Here is a 22,391-nt window from a genome sequence, read left to right on the forward strand (position 1 = left end):
AAAGTCGGATCTGCACCCGCTGAGACCACGTAGTCGAAAATGGCCTGCGCAGAACTTTGTCGAAGCCGAACGGTGGCCGAGATGACCTCATAATGAAATTCTGAGAACACCAAGTCCTTCGGGTTCTCCCACAGGATTTGGGGCCGTGTCTTCGCCTGTCGAATTTCACTCCAATTTGAGCTGGTGAATCTAGCCTCCTACAATGCTGCCCCGAGCCTCGATCTGAGGTCTGATACCAGTTGAAGGAGTACGAGCGGAAGTGCGACGCGAGAGAGAGTGCGAGAAGAAGAGCACGACGATAGGGTGAACCTGCTCTACTGTAATGTGTAGAGCATAGTGAGTTCTTATTAGGTTTTAACAAAAGAATATGTGTACATACTTGGCGGCCCGCCCACTTACCTGGGCGACCACATTGGGCTTTATACCCCAACATTGGCATTGGGCTTGGCGTATAGGAAGCCCTTGAGTTCCACGTTGGGTACGATATTGTGCCATGTGGTGGCCCAAAGTTCATATGTGTGGCCCTAGGCATAGTAGACGTCGGATGTGACATGCTAATGCTAGCCGGTATGGTCCCATGGAAATAAGAACTGGGGTGTTGTGGTTGTGGAGCATAGGTTGTTGAAACAATGGTAGGTATAGGGACTACATGAGTGCGATGACCCATAGGTGCATACGATTGGTACACACTTGCAGGTACTGTTGCAGGCATTGAGCTACCATGTAGTGGTGCTTTACTAACAAATGAGGTCCATGGCGTGTTTCTTGGCATGCCCATCATTGGGGTAGGACTGGAAGCCATTGTGTCATCAAGGGAAAGATGAGCTAGACTTGGAAAGGTAAAGCTATCACTTGTGGGCTCAGATTGCATTGAGACCCCTGGCGAAACAACATATGGGGGATCCATCGGACTTACCGAGGGAGTCTCCATTTGCGATAAGGTCGGTTGTTTAGCCTTCCTGTATCCAAGAATCTCATGAGACCCGTTGAAGGCATGTTGATCCCCTTGTTCTGTCTTTCTAACTCAATGACCCTATGGATGACCTCACAAACTCTTTGTTGTTGATCCTCCACACTAGTAGCACCCATTGTGTATTGTAGGGCATCTAACCAACCCACGTGATAGGTGTCACCTGTGTATAGGTCGGTTAGAGTTTCCGTTTGTAGTTCGTACTCCCAATTCTCATTTAAGAACGCTCCATCTAGGATTGAGGTGCTAGGGGTGTCCTTTGAGCTAGATACAATGTTGCTTTCTAGGGGTTGGCCCTTAGCAGTTGCTAAGTCAGGAGCACTCGATTGCTCTCTTAGCAAGGATATTGACATAGGGCTTTTTCTTTTAACTCTCTTCGTTGCTCTGCCTTGCGTAAACTCTCGACTTCCTTTTCCCTTGCTTCAATGATATATCGCTCAACCTATTGCACTTCGACAAGGCTTCTACCATCAGGTAATATAAGCTCGGAGGGGAATAGCTCTGAAGAGTCAGGAGGTGCAGTGAATGAAGTATTCACGTGCACATTCTCTAAGGGCATAGGGTCTACGTTGGTCATGAATGGAGAATTTACTTCCCCACCCCCCTCATTTACATCATTAGCTCCATGTTCGGAGCGAGTGGCTCTACTAAAGGTTTCCTTCAAGCAGCTAAGCACGCTCGGCCGGGACTGTGGGCCCATGGCATGCATGTCTTGGCTTAAGCTATCAGGATTAGGCATTGCGAAACCCTCCATGACGTCGTAGTCACAGGAAGAGTCACTAGCCGCTATGTTCTTCGGGTCTTGGTTTGTACTACCTTGGGTCCCCGCCGAGGGCCCGGAACCTAAAGTAGGTGGATATTGAGAACTCACGTAAGTCGAAATTTTCTCTAGTTGCTCCGTCTCTAGCACACGACTAGAGCGCAGATGCATGTGCCTTTGGCACCCTACCAACGTCGGCGAATAACCTCGAAGGTTAACCGGTTATTTTTTTAGGTGTCCGTTTTCACTCGTTTTTTTTTATATGTTTTTTAATGTTTTTAAGATCGGTTTTTTGATTAAAGTGTATGATAGCTCAAAACGAGCGTATCAGTCAGTGGGTCGCGGTGTGCTTTACAGCATAACGTTCGGTCACCTGAAGCTCCGTTGGTCCTCAAAAAAGTCGATTTTTAGCTACGTGTGAAGCTAAAACTCGTAATTTTAAAGGGCAACTGAGGCATGAGCCTGAGAGTGAGCTTGGGCTTGATTCTGGGAGATATTCCCGATCTCGGTCCTACCTTTAAATTTTTTTTATTTTTTTTTTTTAAAAGTTTTTTTGTTTTTGGGATAAGGTCGCCGCGGCCTGCGCGCGAGCACACACACACTCTACCTACCTACTTACAACCAATACACCTACTGTTACACACTAACACACTTCATTAGCTCTCACAGGTCTACTTCCTACTTATTGTACTTTACATTACACATAACTAACAACCTTAATACTAATACCTTAGCACAGAGAAAACACAGTAACATTTCAAAACTTCATTAACAAAGAAATACACAGTAGCAACACAAAATCCTTCTTCTCAACACACACACCTTCCTTCCCTACCTTTCCTACAATTGAAATTGCACCACAAAAGAAGCACAGAGTGCCATTCAAGCTTAGTGTATGGCATTCCCCGGCATCGGCACCAAAAATGTCCGCGTATGTCGCACGTGTCAATGCAAGGAACTTGCCGATACACTGTGTGCGAGCCACAAATGGCTCCAAGCACACAACAAGCCTAAACTAGTAAGCTCAAAGATGGCGATGGTGTGTCACTCACCGCTCTACGCTTGCTGTCGTGGAGGATTCCTTGCCGCGAAGAAGAGGGAGACGTTGCTACGCCGCGCTCAACCGCCTCGCCGTCGTCGTGCCGCCGCAATGCTCGATCGCACTCTCTCTCTCTCTCTCTCTCTCTCTCTCTCTCTCTCTCTCTCTCTCTCACGCACGCACGCATACACACACACACACAAGGAGATGGAGCAAGAGCACTCTTCAATTGCACAAATGAGAGAATGAGTGAATTTTAGGTTTAGTTGACTTTTATATGAGCTCCCCCCATTCACACTTGGGCGCCCATGCTTAGCCAACTAATCCCTTGAGGTTCGAGTTAGAGTGCGCCTCTCATCGGCGATCACTCTTACCCTTTTCCTATTGGATCGACAAGCCCGGTACCTGACTCTACCAAATAAATAATACAACATCTGTCGTAGGTGATAGGAATGTGCGTGAGGGTTAACATGCACTGATTGCGGGATATGCTAAATAGGAGCGGGACCAGGAAGTTATGGGATATTTGTAGCTAATACGAAGTGATTCAATCTCTTTAATGGTGTAGAGCACTAGCCTTACGAAGCTACCACAAGTTTAAAAAAACATCACCATCAGCCTTGCCATTGTTGAAAAAAGGAAATACTCCGATATTCCCCCTTTGGCAAGGTCTCATCTCGTCTTCGCAGGAGTTGCCATGGTTACTTACAGACTTCAATGGTGGAGCAAAGGCTCAATTGAACCCTATCTTCGTGAGCAGCTCTCAAGATTATGGGTTGCAAGGAGGCTTGGTCAACCTGAGGCTACTACAGTGGTGTGCATTAGATTTTGTGTTTCTTATTTGCAAAATGGAGCAATCGATGAATGTCTCTCTCCAAAGGGAGGAAGTTGCAAGCGATCTGGAAGAGACTTACTAGAGGTGCCAAGCAGATCCGAGGTATAATTTCACCCCTACATCCATGCCATGGCCGTGTGATGGCTCTCCACATGATTTGGTTGTTAACATGCGGCACCTAGTGCAACATATGAAAGCTAGGTGCTACATATCCTTTGTCGAATGTACAAGAAGCACACTTGATTCAGTTGTCCTATGTAAGACACTCAATTTTTCTGAATGATGCCACCAACGTTTGTGGGATCCCCTTACCATCTGCCTCAATTTTTTTTAATGATGCCATTGACGTCTGTGGGGTCCCCTTACCAGCTGTTGTTGGGGTATATAGGACCCACCCTGCCTCCACCACCTCTGGTACATTGTGTTTTTTGGATGCATGCGACATTGCACAAGTAGTTGAGAAGAAAATGGCTAGGTATGCGTCCTCACCAAAGTCAAGCATTGAACAAATTATTGAGTGTAGCGAGGCTCTTTTATGGGATGATCATTGCTCATCCTTTTATAGATGGAAATGGTAGAGTTTGCCGATTTTTGATAGTTGCAATTCTCATGAAGGAGGGTGTGCCCTTTCCCATGCTCATGCATAAGAGACACAATAAGTATCGCCTACACTACATGAATGTCACTAATCATGCTTCTGAGCATGGAAAGGTGGACCGTTTAATTCTCAAATGTCTACTCGTCTTGTGGTTGAAGCTGGTTGCAGCACAATGAGGTTTCCATGTGCACTTTATTCTTGAATGTCTACTCTTTTGGTGGTTGAAGCTGCTTGCAGCACATTGAAGTTACCATGTGCACATGAGGGTATTTAGATGAAGTACAGATCTATCTGAGAGAGAAGTTTCCAACAAGAACATTCCTAGTAGAGTGCCTTGAACGTCCACTCTTTTGGTGGTTGAACCTGGTTGCAACACACAATGAAGATGAATAGCGAGGGCTAGAGACAATGGACAGAGGAGCAACATCGAGGGCTCTTGTGGTAGTTGGATAAGGGGTTGCTTGGGCCCACAAAGCAGGGGCTTTAAGCTATTTGGGACTACATGCATCCAATGGGGGCAATTGGGACACGATGGGTGAACAAAAGTCCTGTGGCACAAGCTCAACCTAGACCATCCCAGATAAAGAGAGACGGTCATGCGACAAAGACAATATTGGGTAAGGTAACAAAGATATGATGTGGTCCCTCCAAGAGGCGTGGGCAGTGATAGCGAGGGGGCGAAAGAAGGCATGGTAAAGTTGTGTCGAGAGCGAGGGGGCCAAAGCCAAGGTGGTGCTTCAAGAGCAAACATAAGAAATGGCTTGTGATGTTGTTCAAGAGCAAGCGATGTCAAAGCGCATTAAGGGGCTTGAAGGCCTTCTAAAGAGAGGAGGACAGAGGTCAAAACCATTGAGGAGCCGGATGCAGCTTAGGTTGCAAGTGATCCCGAGCAGGAGGTTGGTGGTGATCGAGAGCAGGAGTCATCATCGTCAAGGAGGCTTGGGCACAGAGGCACTAGAATTAATATATAGAAGAGGGCATGGATGAGAGGTGGCACATAATTAGATCTATCATTACCAGAGTGCTCTTTTGATTTGTACTACATTGCGTAGGCTCTACACTCCCCCGCCTAATCTGGATAGGTCTGACACTCGTCACCTCTTCAACAACAACTACGTTTTCAAAAGAAGATAGTTGCTAATGATTGAGATATGTAAAATTTGCAATTTATAAGATGGCTCATGGAAGCAACGTGCTTCACTAGATTCCAGAAGGGCTTTTGAACGGAGAACTCATCACTACAATAAACCCTACACTGTCTACGACATACATTATAAAGTTACGTCCGCTTCTCTTTAAGCTTGATCAATATCCTGTATCTTTTGTATTTTTCTTTACTCTTGTTTTGTGTCTGACAGAGAGGACATATTCACAACAGTGAACGTCTCGACTGCACAAGCATGACTCCAACTCGACAACATTGCAAGGTCCACATTCCGGACAGGAAGCTCGTCAAGCACTTTTCCGAGCCATCTAAATTATTTGGCATACATGTCAACCAAGCAACAACCCTTGACTCAAAATATCATCGTGGATTCCTTGGCCCATATCAACATCTTGTGTAATGCCACATGCCTTTAAGTTGCAAGTGTATGTAGGTGATTGCGTATGGAGAGATGCCATCTCTTTGCATCTATTGAAAACAACCTAGAGCTTCCTGGCCTTGTTCTTGTTGAGCAAATCCCACAATCAATGCACTTCAAGAGGTGACATTCCAGACAAGGAGCTCTTGAAGCAAGTTTTGTGATTTTTGAATACCTCATTTGGCATACACGTCAACCAGTCGACCAAGGCAGTATTAGTATGAAAGCATAGGTGATTGCATCTCGAGAGATGCTCTCTCTTCTCATACATTGAAAACAACTCAAAGCTTCCTGGCCCTGCTAGCCCCTGTTGGGCATTTCTTGCAATCAGTGCATTCCAAGGATGTGATGTGCCAATATATTGAGAGCACCACAGATTGAAAAGCTAAGATTATGGTAGCTTTGCCCGCAATCAATGCACTCCAAGAGACGACATTTCAAACAAGAAACTCGTGAAGCAAGTTTTGTGATTTCTGAAGTACACCACATTTGGCATAGATGTCAACCAGTCGACCAAGGCAGTGTCAAGCACGAAAGCATAGGTCTCAAGAGATGCTCTCTCTTCTCATACATTGAAAACAACACAAAGCTACGATCATGGAAGCTTTGCCCGCAATCAATGCACTCCAAGAGACGACATTCTGGACAAGAAGCTCATGAAGCAAGTTTTGTGATTTTTGAAGTACACCACATTTGGCAGACATGTCAACCAGTTGACCAAGGTAGTGTCAAGCACGAAAGCGTAGGTGATTGCATCTTGAGAGATGCTCTCTCTTGTCATACATTGAAAACAACCCAAAGCTTCCTGGCCCCTATTGGGCATATCCTCCAATCCGTGCATTCCGAGGATGCGATGTGCCAATAAATTGAGAACAATGCAGATTGAAAAGCTACAATCATGGCAACTTTGCCCGCAATCAATGCACTCCAAGAGCCGACATTCCGGACAAGAAGCTCTTGAAGCAAGTTTTGTGATTTTTGAAGTACACCACATTGGGCGTACATGTCAACGAGTCGACCAAGGCAATGTCAAGCATGAAAGCATAGGTGATTGCATCTTGAGAGATTCTCTCTCTTCTCATACCTTGAAATCAGCTCAAAGCTTCTTGGCCCTACCGACCCTTGTTGGGCATATCCTACAATCAGCGCATTCCAAGGATGCGATGTGCTAGTAAATTGAGAACAATGCATATTGAAAAGCTTTTGAAAAGACCAAGAACTGGGGCTCAAAGTTACAAAAAAACCTTGCATGTTTGGACATCCCCTTACTGAAGAAATACTTGGAAAAATAGGTGGCAAGGCAAGCAAGCAAAGGCATCAACTGTGATAAGGCCACTGGCAATAGTAATACGAGTTCAAGGGGCAAATGAGACAAGCCTAGTATCAAAGAAATCGCGAGTTCCTCCAAACAAGACCTCCGAGACTTGCTCATAATCATAAGGATACCTCACAAAAACCACATTGCCAAGCTCTTTACCCTCATCTTCTATTCGAGAGACACCCCTCAGATGATTATTCTCCATGTGTCTCAGCTCTTTTGTTCCACTTTCTTGTTTTAGAGTGTTGGCTTGCTCACTAACACTTTGTTGTGGGGTAACTAGGCTGGCATCTACAGATTCATCCCTATGCATCTTGTTCAATTCATCTCCTGACACATTGCCTTATCTATGTGAGAAGCATGCAAATCCATAGAATGTGCAGTATGCACATCCTTAATTGCTTCCAAGCTTGCTTGAGAATGTACATCCTTCATTGCTTTCGAGATTGCTTGAATATGCACATCCTTAATTGCTTCTAATATGCATCCATCATGTGATTGAGCTTGATCAGCTCCTACCATGCTATGAGTAGCATGCAAACCCTCGTTCCAATGCCGCTGCATACCCTGAGGCAATGTTCAACCATAATCGGCTTGATAATTGAGCTTTCCGTCTCACATTTTTTGGGTTGACAAGAGATTGATCTATCCCAACAACATATTCAGCCTCACAATTCTCTGCAAACCTTTGATGAAGTACTCAAGAAGCTCACGCCTCTTTTTTTGAGGCTTTTGAAAAACGTTTCCAGCCTGTCACTCTTCTAGACAAGGACGTCGATGATAAAATCTGCCAACACTTTGTGCAAATGGCCGTTCTTGGCTTCTAGCTCTGTCATCAATTCATACACAAACCTCTACACCCACCTGAACCGCGGTGGCCGCCTTTGTGCAGACCTTCAGAACGAAGGAGAAGCATCGACGCAAGCGCAAGTAAAAAGCAATAATGTACTTGTTTTTAAAACTTCTTGCGAGGCTCCTAGCCGTGCGATTCCAGTTGTGGGCAATGGCATCGATCATGCCAAGTGGTCGCTTGTGGGTTCAACGAGCCAAAACACGACGCGTGGCTTACCAAGTGAAAAAATCAACCCTCCTGCGTGACTGCGCCCTAAGAAAGGGGTTCTTCAAAGCTGAGTGTTTTCGAGCCAAACGAGGAAGGTGGTGATGCAGATTTCATGTGGGCTCTCACAAAGGCACATGCCAAAGAGAGAACAAGAAGAAAGGGCGAGAGAGAGAGGTGGGCTTTCTACCAGTCTACCTACAATAAACTGCTCGAAAGCAAGGGACACTCAATACAAAACAAAAGAGAGATGATCTACTCTACCTATCTCTACTAGAAGGAGAGAGTAAGTATAGAGAGCGACAGAGGGAGAGATGGGTCGAGCACAGAGAAGTTGCTGCCATTGCACCGAACACACAGGCACAGCCTTTTTTTAGAGACTAGAGTCGAGAAGAGGCCCTTTTGTGGCTCGTTTAACGCTTAAGTTTTCAACTTCTTTCGTCAGATCTGGACTTTTTGGCGCGCGCGCTCTCTCGTCTCTCTCTCTCTCTCTCTCACACACACACACACACAGTCACACACACACCCTTGGCATGAACCATCCAGGAATATTGTGCTTCGCTTGTATACTTCCAAGCTCCTCTGTAGCATCCATTGACCTCTCAACACACACCAACATTCTAATCTCTAGACTATATCTCCAAAACCACATTGTTTCTAATACAGACATCACCTACCTTTCTCATATGCCAGCTCTTCAGGCACGAGCCCACATTCTTCTCCCTGCATACCGGGGGGGGCACACTGCCGCACACACATGCCTTCTTTCCTCATTCATTCTTCACAGTACATATACTCGTTTTCAATCAACTCCTCCGAGTCTGTGTCTGCAAGTTGCAACTTGTCCTCCTTGGCACTTGCCATTTCTGAAGCCCACCTTCAATCACCCTCAAGTTCTGCTGCTTTTTGGACAGCCCTTTTGCAGTTGGGCCCTTGTTGACTTTTGGGTTGGAGTCTCTGGAGTCTCGAGCATTTATGCATTGAGATAACATGCTATATGCATCTCTATCATCTATGAGCCCTCCTTGAAGAAGCTCCTCTCTCTTTCACAGTCTTTACAAGTACATTGTGTCTTTTGGCTCGCAGGTTGTCCCCCTCTCTGGTGCATGTCAAACTGGCTTTGGCTTTGCCTCTGGATCCGGCCTCCGCTTTTGCTTTGCGTTGCCGCAGCTCAATCTGTCCCCTGGAACGATTAGGCTTTTGGTTGCTTCATTGCAACATTACTGCATCGTGACATTATGTTGGAAATGGCGGACAGAGAAGGGGTCATTGCAGTGGAAGCCAGCATGTTGGTGGCTTCTAAAGTGAGGGCTTCACACCGAGTGCATCTTGCTATAACTGGGCACGCCCTGCTTGTAAAGTGAATCAGGAAACTCTTTCTCCTTGCTGAAGCCTTCCTGTGACTAGGGGTCATTGCAGTGGAAGCCAGCATGTTGGTGGCTTCTAAAGCGAAGGCTTCACACCGAGTGCATCTTGCTATAACTGGGCACGCCCTGCTTGTAAAGTGAATCAGGAAATTCTTTCTCCTTGCTGAAGCCTTCCTGTGACTACGAGGCCACAAGAGTTTGTGGTATAAGCATCCGAAAATATCAGAGACAATGTTCAAGCCAACCAAAAAGAAGGTTGTGAAAGCAAAGGAGAAGGCCACTTTCAAGCTTGAGTTTCTTGTCTCACATGTAAGTGCTTTCTTGAGCAGATTTTGCTACAGCAATTTGAGATTGTGAATTGAATCTTGTTGAACTTAGCGAAGTTTGGTCCTTTTATGTGTAAGAGCGTTGATCATCAAATCAAAAGGTGTTCTTCTTGCACAAGTGGTTGATTGCATTTGTCAGGCTATGCAAGACACTTGAGTTCATAGACTAGGAAAAGTTTTCCTTGTCGTGGGCGACAACGATTGGTCTTTGCAGTAGGGATTGCTATTCTAAGAGGTGTGCATTGCCATTGCCGAACGATACGTCTCTTGACTGCAACAGTATTGTGTACTATTTTCTATTCTAAGATTGAGGTAATGAGGTGGGAGCAGCATCAGCGAAGGGACTGTCAATTGGCTTCGGATTGACCTCTAGATGAAATTCATGAAGGATGAAGGTCTATATTCTAGTTTGGTGCTATGAGAAATTTGATTTCGGTTCTTTGCTTGCATTTGATCAAGGCAAAACTTTGGCTAGTAGTTCTCACCTGCATGAGGCATGCTGTGACATAATGAAAAAACCAGATTTTGAAGTTGGAAGGTCTTCATGCTGCATTCAATAGAGGAGTTTAGATGTTGTAATGTTGGCTAAGAGACTCAGAAGGGTACTACAGTTGTACAATGTGACAACAATGTGGGTTGTCACGTTCGAATATTGTGGCATATATGGTTGCGTGTGGGCAGTTTAGAGCCCCATCTTGCTTGGTGTTTGGAGGGGTTGGAAGCTCTTCAAGCACCATGGACGTAGCCCTGTTAAGAAAGCAACAAGGGGTTGGACACAGCCTCTCCCAAGTCCCGGAAAAATACGCTCCAAACAGAATTTTTAGAGAGCATCCGTAGTGCAAGAGCTGAAAATGGAAAGGAGAAATTAAAATTGTGCGTGCATGCCGTTGCAGGTGAATCAGAGGCTGCCAAGCTAAAAGCTACTCGTCTTTGCAAACGGTGAAGATGTGCACTGTGTGACCGTGCAGAGTGCATGTGGCATGTGAGGAGAATTTTGTCTAGCCCCCGGTTGCACTGGGTGGGACGAGGTTTGTATAGCCTTTTGGCTCCCTTTAGCTGACAGGCACATTTTGTTAGATCTTTGAGGTCTCTTGGGATTGTTCCTACGATGTCAAAATCTTTGTTCTTCTTCTTCTCCTCCTCCTCCTCTCTCTCTCTCTCTCACACACACACACACACACACACACACACAACACTCTTAGGTGTGTTTTTATCTGTATCTGAACATCTAGAGGTACATCCATGTACAAGTATGCAAGTTAACATAGAAATACTCTTTTCTCAATGGAGTATCTCATAGGAAGGTGTAGTCGTGTGTGGCCGAGATGACTTAGCATCTACCTCCTTTGCGCTCCAGGATAAATTGTATCCAGCATGTTGTGGGCGTGGTCTCCGCACGGGTGGATGCAGGCATCCTGCCCTACCAAGCACCGTTGCAATATCGAGACATCTCTTGAAACCGATGACGTCGAGTAATGTGCCTCTGTTGATGCCGGTGAAGTCAAGGTGGTATCAACAATGGTTCTTGTGTTCAGTCATGATGATTCATGAATGCAAGCTCCCATACTTGTCAGGTGCAGCGGAAGGGTTTAAGGATTTTTAGCTCAGATCTAGTACTTCGCGCAAACACGAGGTTGCTTTACTTCACTTGAAGAGAAATTGAGTGAACACAATGAAAGAGAGGTAAAGAGAGAGAAGAGAGATGACACTCCATGTCGAGTCCCAATCACCTTCAAGGGTGTCACAGGCATCTCTAACCCTATGTGCATGAGGACAAGCGAACTCTTATTTTTTGGGTTTAGGACAGCCTAGGAAGTGTTCTGGCCCCCTTGTGAACCTGTACGCAGGATGTGCATGTTCAAGCACTTTAGATTAGTTGCATATCCTCTGATTGCACATGAGCATAGCCAATGTCTGCTACGTGTGGTCCATGGGGAGTGTTCCCATACATTTGCATTAGTACCCAGCCTAGGTATTTATTTGCACGTGAAGCACCTCTTATAAGTGAGTTTGTTAACTCATTATTAAGTGACATTTTTAGAAATCGTGGGATTGTTATTGGCATTGCCCAACCCAGCTTTAATCCCATACACAAGTGACCGTAGGGGTCACTTCTCAAGCATAAGTCAGAATCCTCAGAACCAGCACCAAGTACTCGCAGTACCTCACCATCTCTGGCATTTTTGCACCAAATCAGGCCATCAGCACCTGTGTTTTCAGTTTTCAGCCATAACCTCGTCGTATCGTCGCAGATCCATCCAACGTCTTTTATTTTTTTGCCCATCCTCAATGTCGGCCACAACAACAAATCAGCCCATAGCCTCGTCGAGCCTACAAATCCCATTGAACATCCCTAGCGTTTTGCTCTTAGTCTTGTAGATCTAAGCATCAATAGCAAGATTCCATCAGCATCTTAGCATCTAGGACCATTGTATCAGCATTTGTGCAATCTAAAGCAAATACCTCTCTACTGATAGCGAGGGGGGCCCTTGGAGAGGGGTTCGGGACCCCATCTAGTGCATAGTTTTTCCATACGTCAATCACAGGTCGGACGTACACGGGTACGGAAGTACGGAATAAGTACGGATCAAACCACCCGAAATTTCACACGTTAGTCTTAGGATGCTACATAGTAACTGTAGAAATACTATACCACACCACCATGTTTACAACTTTATAGACAGACAAAAGTTAAAACTTAAAACCATAGAAACTTTAGAAATTAACAGTGGACTCTGGAGAGAACCAAGATGGTGCCTCAGACCTCTAAGTAATGATTCATAAAGTAACCTCCAAACAAAAAGGTGTTAGGTGCAGCGGAATGAATGTTGGTATTTTCTCAAGATTAGTGATCTTTATTGCTCAAGGTTCCTTTTAGTTCTTAGGGAAAGAGAGAGCTTTCCGTCTTATGGAGAGTGCTATGATCACGAACAAAGTGAATGGATTGTGCGTGCAAGTGAATGAGACTGAGAGAAGGAGAGAGAAGAGATACGACACCCGAGAGGTTGTAAAACCCTCCTCCGAAGGCCCCACTCTCGTCGGCGAAGTGGTCTATTCTTTGATTGCACAAAGGTGTACAATGTGTATGCAATGGACTATGCAACTTGGTCTATGCCGACGACGACGACGACGACGATGGCTGAAATCTGAGATCTTCTAATCGCTGAATTTCGGGACTGTTTCGGTGGCTGAAAATGACTGTTTTGGCTGCGTTTTCTTGGCTGAAAAATGAGGTTTCTTAGGGCTGAAAACTGATGGTCTTTACGGCCTGAATCTGCTACACTTTAGGTGAATGATGCCGGTCTTAATTTGCTGCTGAAATCCGAAAACACCAGGGGCTGAAATTGGTCCTTATGTCGTCGGGGTTCTGCAAATGCAAAAACGCTAGGCTGATCTGCTGTGTCGTGATGACGCCGGGGCTGATCTGCTGTGCACAAATCACCAAGGCTGATCTGATGCAAAAACGCTAGGTCTTTTTTGGAGAAAACGCAAGAGTAGTCGCGGGGGTTGGTCTTGCTGAGAAGTTGCCTGTTGAGCAAGGTGCTCCTGCTGCCACTAAATGGCATGCTGCCTCTTCTGCCATTTAGTGCTAACTTGGGTTTGCTTATATATTAACTTAGCAAAATTGCCCTACCTACTTTTGTTGGAAAGTCACTTAAAAATAATAAGGGAAAATAACCAAAAATAGGAAAATAGGCTAAATGCACTGGAAAATTCCCCTAACTGATGCTAATGGATTCTGATGGGAATTCCGATGATCATGATGTGTGCAACCGGAGGATATGCATCTATGCTAAGTGACTGGGCATGCACGGTCTATGAATAGACTCACAAAAGTGCCAAATCACTGCTAATCTAGACTTGACTGAAGTGACTGAAACCCTGCTATGGTGTAGCTTGTCCACGGACACATAGGGTTGGGATGTGTCACGTGACATCTCCTCCTTTTCAAAGTGAGGTACTGGTACCGAATTGTATGGCATCGAGGGAGATCGCCAACAGCATCCGGAATCCTGGAAGGGACTCTTCGCCGGCCCACTCTGATGTGTGGGTCGTGCGGTACTTGAACTTCATAAAGGGCTGCAACGCTTGCTTCTTTGGGCCGCGCCGAAAGCGAGACAAAGTCTTCTGTGGCTCCTTTGATGCTTCAACTTCGTCGAGTATCCTGCTTCTTTCGTCTTCAAGAATCTCCATGGCTGAAAATTCCTGAAACCATCTCCAACACAAAACCATGAACATACCCATTCCATGTAAAGTGAAGGAACAAAATCTTGTCTTCTCTAAAGATTGTGTATGCAATGTAGATGAACATAGAGACGGAGTGACAACCCGTTCATCAAACACATGCAAACAATGAGGTCGACTCTTTTCTGTTTGATCGAAATCAATCAACTGTGGAAAATCATAATGGAAATGCCCATGTTTGGTGCTCATACTATCATGTGCTCTTTTGGAAACTGTGTCATGCCAAGGAAGAGACATGGAATGTGACTTCTTGACATACAAACTTTTCAGCTTTTCTTGAACAATCCGCATACATTTGTGCTCATCCATGAGAGAAACGTGCTCAACATACAATATGTCATGCCTAGGAAAAGGGATCACATAACGATGTTGACTAAAATACAAGAAACCTTCACGAATGAAACACTCGAACAATGCGTGCGTATCAATCATGCGAACACACAATACTTCCTGTGATGGTTCTTTGGACCAAGGCTCGAGAGCCAAGATCGCTTCTTCAGGATCTATCGAATCTTCTTGTGGGGGTTCTGTGGACCTCGACGCGAAAGCCAAGATCGATTCTTGGTGATTGATCAAATCTACAACGAGGTTAGCTTTGCTAGAAAAAGCATCAACTAACACATCATCATTGTGAACAATCACATCATCTTCATGCAACTCATCATGCTTGTGAGAAATCACATCGTGATCATGCAAATCATCATGCTTGTGAGAAATCACATCTTGATCATGCAAATCATCATGCTTGTCATTGTCATCCAAATCATCATGCTCATCATTATCATGCTTATCATTGTTGATCAAATCATCATCATGCTTCATATAATCATCCAAAACATCATGCTTATCATCATGCAAATCATTGTTATTCAAATCCTGTGTGTCATGCATGGGAGAAGAAGAGACGGAGAGAGTCTCCTTTTCCCGAATTCCGAGCATCGGTGCCGGCACTGGAGACAAGAGTCGCAAGAACTCTTGCATGTGTCGGTCGCGCTGTTCTTGTCTTGCCTTTCTTTCTGCTTCTCTTGCTTTTCTTTTTGTTTCTCTTTCTGCTTTGTCTTCTGCGTGCCTGCGATCCATTTCTGCTTTTATTCCTGCGTGTCTGCGATTCATTTCTGCTTTTATTCCTGCGTGTCTGCGATTCATTTCTGCTATTCTTTCTGCATTTCTTGCTTCGCGTTCTAAATTATGTTTTAGAAACAATTGCTCCAAAGCCTCCGTAGGAGTTAGTGCAATCCTTGACGTAGATGTGGAAAGGGGAGGGTCGGAAAAACCTCCTGTTGGGGAAAATTCTTCTTCGCCTCTCATGCTCATCACCTCCAAGCGAAGTATCCATTTCGCTTCGAGTGATAACCATTCTACAATCGTGGGTTCTTGTGGGTTCTTAAGTTCGCGAAGAACTTGGGTTCTTGGGGGTCTTGGGTTCTTAAGTTCACGAGGAACTTGGGTTCTTGCGGGTCTTGAGTTCTTGAGTTCTTGAGGTTCTTGAGGTTCTTGAGGTTTCCTTTCGCTTGCAAATCGCGTTGGAGAAGGGTCTTCTCTTCACCCGAGTTCTACTCCTTTCTGCGGGCGCACCCCTTGGCGGCCTTACTGTTAGGTGCAGCGGAATGAATGTTGTATTTTCTCAAGATTAGTGATCTTTATTGCTCAAGGTTCCTTTTAGTTCTTATGGAAAGAGAGAGCTTTCCGTCTTGTAGAGTGCCATGGTCACGAACAAAGTGAGTGGATATTGTGCGTGCAAATGAATGAGACTGAGAGAAGGAGAGAGAAGAGATACGACACCCGAGAGGTTGTAAAACCCTCCTCCGAAGGCCCCACTCTCGTCGGCGAGAGTGGTCTACTTTGATTGCACAAAGGTGTACAATGCGTATGCAATGGAGTGATGCAACTTGGTCTATGCCGATGACGACGACGGTGACGATGATGACGACGACGACGACGACGATGGCTGAAATCTGAGATCTTCTAATCGCTGAATTTTGGGACTGTTTCGGTGGCTGAAAATGATTGTTTTGGCTGCGTTTTCTTGGCTGAAAAATGAGGTTTCTTAGGGCTGAAAACTGATGGTCTTTACGGGCTGAATCTGCTACACTTTAGGTGAATGATGCCGGTCTTAATTTGCTGTTGAAATCCAAAAACGCCAGGGGCTGAAATTGGTCCTTTTGTCGCCGGGGTTCTGCAAATGCAAAAACACTAGGCTGCTGTGTCGTGGTGACGCCGGGGCTGATTTGCTGTGCACAAATCACCAAGGCTGATCTGATGCAAAAACGCTAGGTCTTCTGTGGAGAAAACGCTAGAGTAGTCGCGGGGGTTGGTCTTGCTGAGAAGTTGCCTGTTGAGCAAGGTGCTCCTGCTGCCTCTTCTGCCAGAAAGTGCTAACTTGGGTTTGCTTATATATTAACTTAGCAAAATTGCCCTACCTACTTTTGTTGGAAAGTCACTTAAAAATAATAAGGGAAAATAACCAAAAATAGGAAAATAGGCTAAATGCACTGGAAAATTCCCCTAACTGATGCTAATGGATTCTGATGGGAATTCCGATGATCATGCTGTGTGCAACCGGAGGATATGCATCTATGCTAAGTGACTGGGCATGCACGGTCTACGAATAGACTCACAAAAGTGCCAGATCACTGCTAATCTAACTTGACGGGACTGACTGAACCCTGCTGTGGTGTAGCTTGTCCACGGACACATAGGGTTGAGATGTGTCACGTGACATCCCCTCCTTTTCAAAGTGAGGTACTGGTACCGAACTGTATGGCGTCGAGGGAGATCGCCAACAGCATTCGGAATCCTGGAAGGGACTCTTCGCCGGCTCACTCTGATGTGTGGGTCGTGCGGTACTTGAACTTCATAAAGGTCTGCAACGCTTGCTTCTTTGGGCCGCGCCGAAAGCGACTCAAAGTCTTCTGAATCTCCTTTCTTGCTTCAACTTCGTTTAGAGTCCTGCTTCTTTCGTCTTCAAGAATCTCCATGGCTGAAAATTCCTGAAACCATCTCCAACACAAAACCATGAACATACCCATTCCATGTAAAGTGAAGGAAAAAAATCTTGTCTTTGCTAAAGACTGTGTATGCAATGTAGACGAACATAGAGACGGAGTGACAAACCGTTCATCAAACACATGCAAACAATGCGTTCGAATCTTTTTTGTTTGATCAAAATCAATCAACTGTGGCAAATCACAATGGGAATGCCCATGCTTGGTGCTCATACTATCATGTGCTCGTTCAGAAACTGTGTCATGCCACGGAAGAAACATGGAATGTGACTTCCTGACATACAAACTTTTCAACTTTTCATGATCAATCCGCATATATTCGTTCTCATTCATGAGAGAAACGTGCTCAACATGCAATATGTCATGCCTAGGAAAAGGGATCACATAACGATGCTGACTAAAATACAGGACACCTTCACGAATGAAACACTCAAACAATGCGTACGTATCAATCATGTGAACACAGAATACTTCCTGTGATGGTTCTTTGGACCAAGGCTCGAGAGCCAAGATCGGTGCTTCGGGGTCTATCGAATCTTCTTGTGGGGGTTCTTTGGACCTCGACTTGAAAGCCAAGATGGGTTCTTCGTGATTGATCGAATCTACAACGAGGTTAGCTTCACTAGAGAAAGTATCCACTAACACATCATCCGTGTGAACAATCACATCATCTTCATGCAACTCATCATGCAAATCATCATGCTTGTCATTGTCATCCAAATCATTATGTAAATCATTGGCATCCAAATCATCATGCTTATCATTGTGCTTCAAAGCATCATGCTTATCTTTGTCCTCCAAATCATTATGCAAATCATTGGCATCCAAATCATCATGGTTATCCTTGTCATTCAAATTATCATGCAAGTCATTATCATTCAATTCATCATGCTTCTCATCATCATGCAAATCCTGTGTATCCTGCTTTGGAGAAGAAGAGACTGAGAGAGTCTCCTTTTCCTGATCTTGTGCGAACTGCGCCTGCACAATAGAAAAGAGTCGCAAGAACTCTTTCATGTGTTGGTTGCTCTTTTCTTTTGTGCTTTGATCTCGCGATCAAAATCTGCTTGTCTTGCTTTGCTCGATGCTTGTCTTTCTACTTCGGCTTCTGCGTGTCTGCGTTCCATTTCTTTGAATTCACGATCCAATTTGGCTTGTCGTTCTTTGGCTTCCAAGCGTGCTTGCTCGCGCTCACGCGCTATGGCTGCCATTCTTACGGCATTTCTTGCTCTGCGTTGTAAATTTTGTTCCATAAACAACAGCTTCAACTCCTCCTTTGGAGTTAATACAATCGGTGTCGTAGATGGGAAAGGGTTAGAAAAACCTCCTGGTGGGGAAAATTCTTCTTCGCCTCTCTCATGCTCATCACCTCCAAGCGAAGTATCCATTCCGCTTCGAGTGATGATCATTCTGCAATCGTGGGTTCTTGTGGGTTCTTGGGGGTTCTTGAGTTCATGAGAAACTTAGGTTCTTGAGGTCCTTGATTCGTGAGAATCTAGGGTTCTTGAGGTTCTTGAGTTCTTGGGGTTCTTGGGTTCTTGGGGTTCTTGGGTTCTTGGGGTTTTCTTTCGCTTGCAAATCGCGTTGGAGAAGGATCTTCTCTTCACCCGAGTTCTACTCTTTTCTGCGGGCGCACCCCTTGGCGGCCTTGCGCTCACACCAAGGTTGCTTTTTCCCACCTCACGTCGATTGGCTGGCCGCTAAGTGCACGGTCCGCTCTCAATGAGTGAAAAGAGACACAAGGGGAGGTTGGACAAGCCCTTCTTTCTTGGGATTCCTGTCACTCTTCAACAAAACACGATTAGGAATCGCCACGCCCAAGTAAACTTGGGTTCGTGCGATCGCAACAAGCAAAAAAAAAAAATTCTTGTGGTTCTTGTGGTTCTTCCCTTGAGTAATGCAGAACACTTCCAAAGCTCTGATACCAATGTTAGGTGCAGCGGAATGAATGTTGTATTTTCTCAAGATTAGTGATCTTTATTGCTCATAGTTCCTTTTAGTTCTTAGGGAAAGAGAGAGCTTTCCGTCTTATGGAGAGTGCTATGATCACGAACAAAGTGAATGGATTGTGCGTGCAAGTGAATGAGACTGAGAGAAGGAGAGAGAAGAGATACGTCACCCGAGAGGTTGTAAAACCCTCCTCTGAAGGCCCCACTCTCGTCGGCGAAGTGGTCTATTCTTTGATTGCACAAAGGTGTACAATGCGTATGCAATGGACTATGCAACTTGGTCTATGCCGATGACGACGACGACGACGATGGTGAAATCTGATATCTTCTAATCGTTGAATTTCGGGACTGTTTCAGTGGTTGAAAATGACTGTTTTGGCTGCGTTTTCTTGGCTGAAAAATGAGGTTTCTTAGGGCTGAAAACTGATGGTCTTTACGGGCTGAATTTGCTACACTTTAGGTGAATGATGCCGGTCTTAATTTGCTGCTGAAATCCAAAAACGCTAGGGGCTGAAATTGGTCCTTTTGTCGCCGGGGTTCTGCAAATGCAAAAACGCTAGGCTGATCTGCTGTGTTGTGATGACGTCGGGGTTGATTTGTTGTGCACAAATCGCCAAGGCTAATCTGATGCAAAAACGCTAGGTCTTCTGTGGAGAAAACGCGAGAGTAGTCGCGAGAGTAGTCGCGGGGGTTGGTCTTGCTGAGGAGTTGCCTGTTGAGCAAGGTGCTCTTGCTGCCTCTTCTGCCAGAAAGTGCTAACTTGGGTTTGCTTATATATTAACTTAGCAAAATTGCCCTACCTACTTTTGTTGGAAAGTCACTTAAAAATAATAAGTGAAAATAACCAAAAATAGGAAAATAGGCTAAATGCATTGGAAAATTCCCCTAACTGATGCTTATGGATTTTGATGGGAATTCCGATGATCATGCTGTGTGCAACCGGAGGATATGCATCTATACTAAGTGATTGGGCATGCACGGTCTACGAATAGACTCACAAAAGTGCCAGATCACTGCTAATCTAGACTTGACTGAACTGATTGAAACCCTGCTATGGTGTAGCTTGTCCACGGACACATAGGGTTGGGATGTGTCACGTGACAAAAGGAGTCGGGAGTCAGGAGTCAGGACTATAGAAGCAGGCCAAAAACATTCAGGAGTGTAGTCTCTTGAAGGCTAAATCCAAAACATAAGTAGAGAGGCGAGACTAGAGGCTAGAATCTAAACTGTAGACTCTAGAGTCAACAGTGAACAGTAAACACCATATGGCATAAGTAAATGTCCAAAACCATGGTCCAGACTCCATAAGCAGGCGGCCAGGCACAGTGAGCTCTAACTCTCACCATAGCTCACATCCTCATCGTCATAAGGAGCATCATCCTCGTCCTAGTCCTCGTCCTCATCCTCATCCTCATCCTCATCACCACCAACTGAGCATGATGCTCCAATATGACTGATACCAGCAATGGAAATAGGCTCCATCGCATCTGTACTGCAATGTCCTCCTGAATCTCTTGCAAGGTAAGTAAGCGGTTCTCATCTTGTTCCTTATTGAGCATTTCCAATGTGACCTCCATCTCATATAGCCGCGCTCTTTGATTTTGGATATGAGCCTCAAGTTTGTGTGTATGTACACAAGCTTCTCTGTATGAGATGGGAGTAGCCTATTTCTTCTCTTGGTATGAATGAGAGAGAAGGTGCTCCAATTACTCTCACATGGAGAGGCACATGTCCCTTGCGAAAGCACTCTCAAAGCAAAAGCTTGCAAAGCGGGTGTGAAAGCCCCAAAAGTTTCCCACCATTTCACTCCCTCTTGCATCCTCAATGAATCTTTTGCATTTGGATGAGCAAATGACTTGCTTTCAGCTTTATAAATGTCAAACTCATCAATTAGGGTGCCTTGCAAGGTCAAATCACCCTTGGTGTACCTGTCCAAGAATGTCATCCATCCTTCATGCACCTCGCCATCACTTTCTTGCCCTCTTCCTCGCCATATGGGATGCAACATGTATCCAATAGCATGTAACATATTTCATCTTTCAATGCATAGATCCCTAATCTCTCTCATCCTTGCAGCATCAATGCCTTGCATGTTTTCAGTTTGCTCTACCATGCGATCCGTAAGCTCGTACATAAGCTCCATGGTGGCTCCTTCCCTATCAGCCAAACGGAGAATTTTCAAAATCGGAGCACACATTTTCAAAATCAGCCTTGCTTCTTGCCAAAAGGATGCATCAAACACAATGTTCGAGACCTCGATAGCCTTTTCAGTCTTGGATCTCTTCATCTTCACAAATGTCATCAATCAGAAGCTTGCGCATACCTTGCATGCATCTCTCATCCACAAGATTGGCCAACATAATAAAGTAGTACGCAAATCGAGTGGCTGACAGCTTGACCAAGTCCTTCTTGCTAAGTTGCTGAAACAATGCCAACATAGTAGACTTTCTTGTCACAAATGTGACGATCTTTGTTGCATCCTCAAGCACTTTTGCAACCCAACCAATTTGTCCAATGTCCTAAAAAAAAAGGTCCGCAATGGCAAGCACATCTGGTAAACAAAATGTGTTTCCACTCCCTTTCAATCATCTCCCCAGCACCAACACAATTGGTTGCATTGTCCATTCAATACCTGCACAACATTTCTTGGGCCAATCTCTTTGATAACCTGTTTGAGATGCTTAAAATGAATTCCGATGTCTTTGTTTTCCCAGATGTGTGTACAGCTTTCAAAACCATTGACCCATGAATAGAGCATGGAAGAAAGTTAACGATAGACCTGCGCCGAGTGTCAGACCATTCATCACACGCAATAGAGCATCCATATCTTTTCCATTTCTCGCGCACACCCATGATCTCAGTCTTTACGAATTTGACCTCATTTAATTTTGTGGTGCGCAAAGCATGATAAGAGGGGGGAACATACGAAGGACCTGCTTGTCCAATAGCTTTCACCATTTGCAAAAAGTAAGGGCTCCTTACTTTCCATGTAGGAACATCCTCAACATAAAAAAACCTGCGCAAGGCTTGGTCTGCTTGCTTCCGTGCTTGCAAGCCAAATTGTTAGGTGCAGCGGAATGAATGTTGAACTTGCTCAAGATGAGTGCTCCGAACTGTGCTCAAGGGTTCCTTTTACTTATGGAAGGGAGAACCTTCCGTTCTTTTAGTGAGAGTGCAATGGACACAAACAAAGTGAATGGACACTGTGAATGGAAGTGCATGAGGCTGAAAGATAGAGAGAGAAGAGAATACGACACCAGAGACGTTGTAAAACCCTCCTCCAAGGGCCCCACTCTCGATGGTGAGAGTGGTCTACTATTGATTGCACAAATCTCTACA

At 45.0% G+C, this 22,391-nt stretch overlaps 1 protein-coding gene and 1 pseudogene across 1 annotated transcript in view; one reads left to right on the forward strand and one right to left on the reverse strand.

The window, feature by feature from the left end:
* Positions 1-6,162: 6,162 nt before the first annotated feature.
* Positions 6,163-9,024, reverse strand: LOC147427529 (uncharacterized; annotated as a pseudogene).
* Positions 9,025-9,147: 123 nt separating this feature from the next.
* The window catches only part of LOC147427530 (uncharacterized), a 97,958-nt gene continuing 84,714 nt past the window's right edge, over positions 9,148-22,391 (forward strand). The window contains exon 1 of the mRNA XM_086497614.1: positions 9,148-9,836. Within this exon, the coding sequence (XP_086353740.1) occupies positions 9,759-9,836 (78 nt within the window). The 5' untranslated portion in view covers positions 9,148-9,758. The remainder of the gene's footprint in view (positions 9,837-22,391) is intronic.

This window comes from Adiantum capillus-veneris, chromosome 23, assembly GCF_014529385.1.
Source record: "Adiantum capillus-veneris isolate H3 chromosome 23, ASM1452938v2, whole genome shotgun sequence".
In the NCBI taxonomy this organism is placed as follows: domain Eukaryota; kingdom Viridiplantae; phylum Streptophyta; class Polypodiopsida; order Polypodiales; family Pteridaceae; genus Adiantum; species Adiantum capillus-veneris.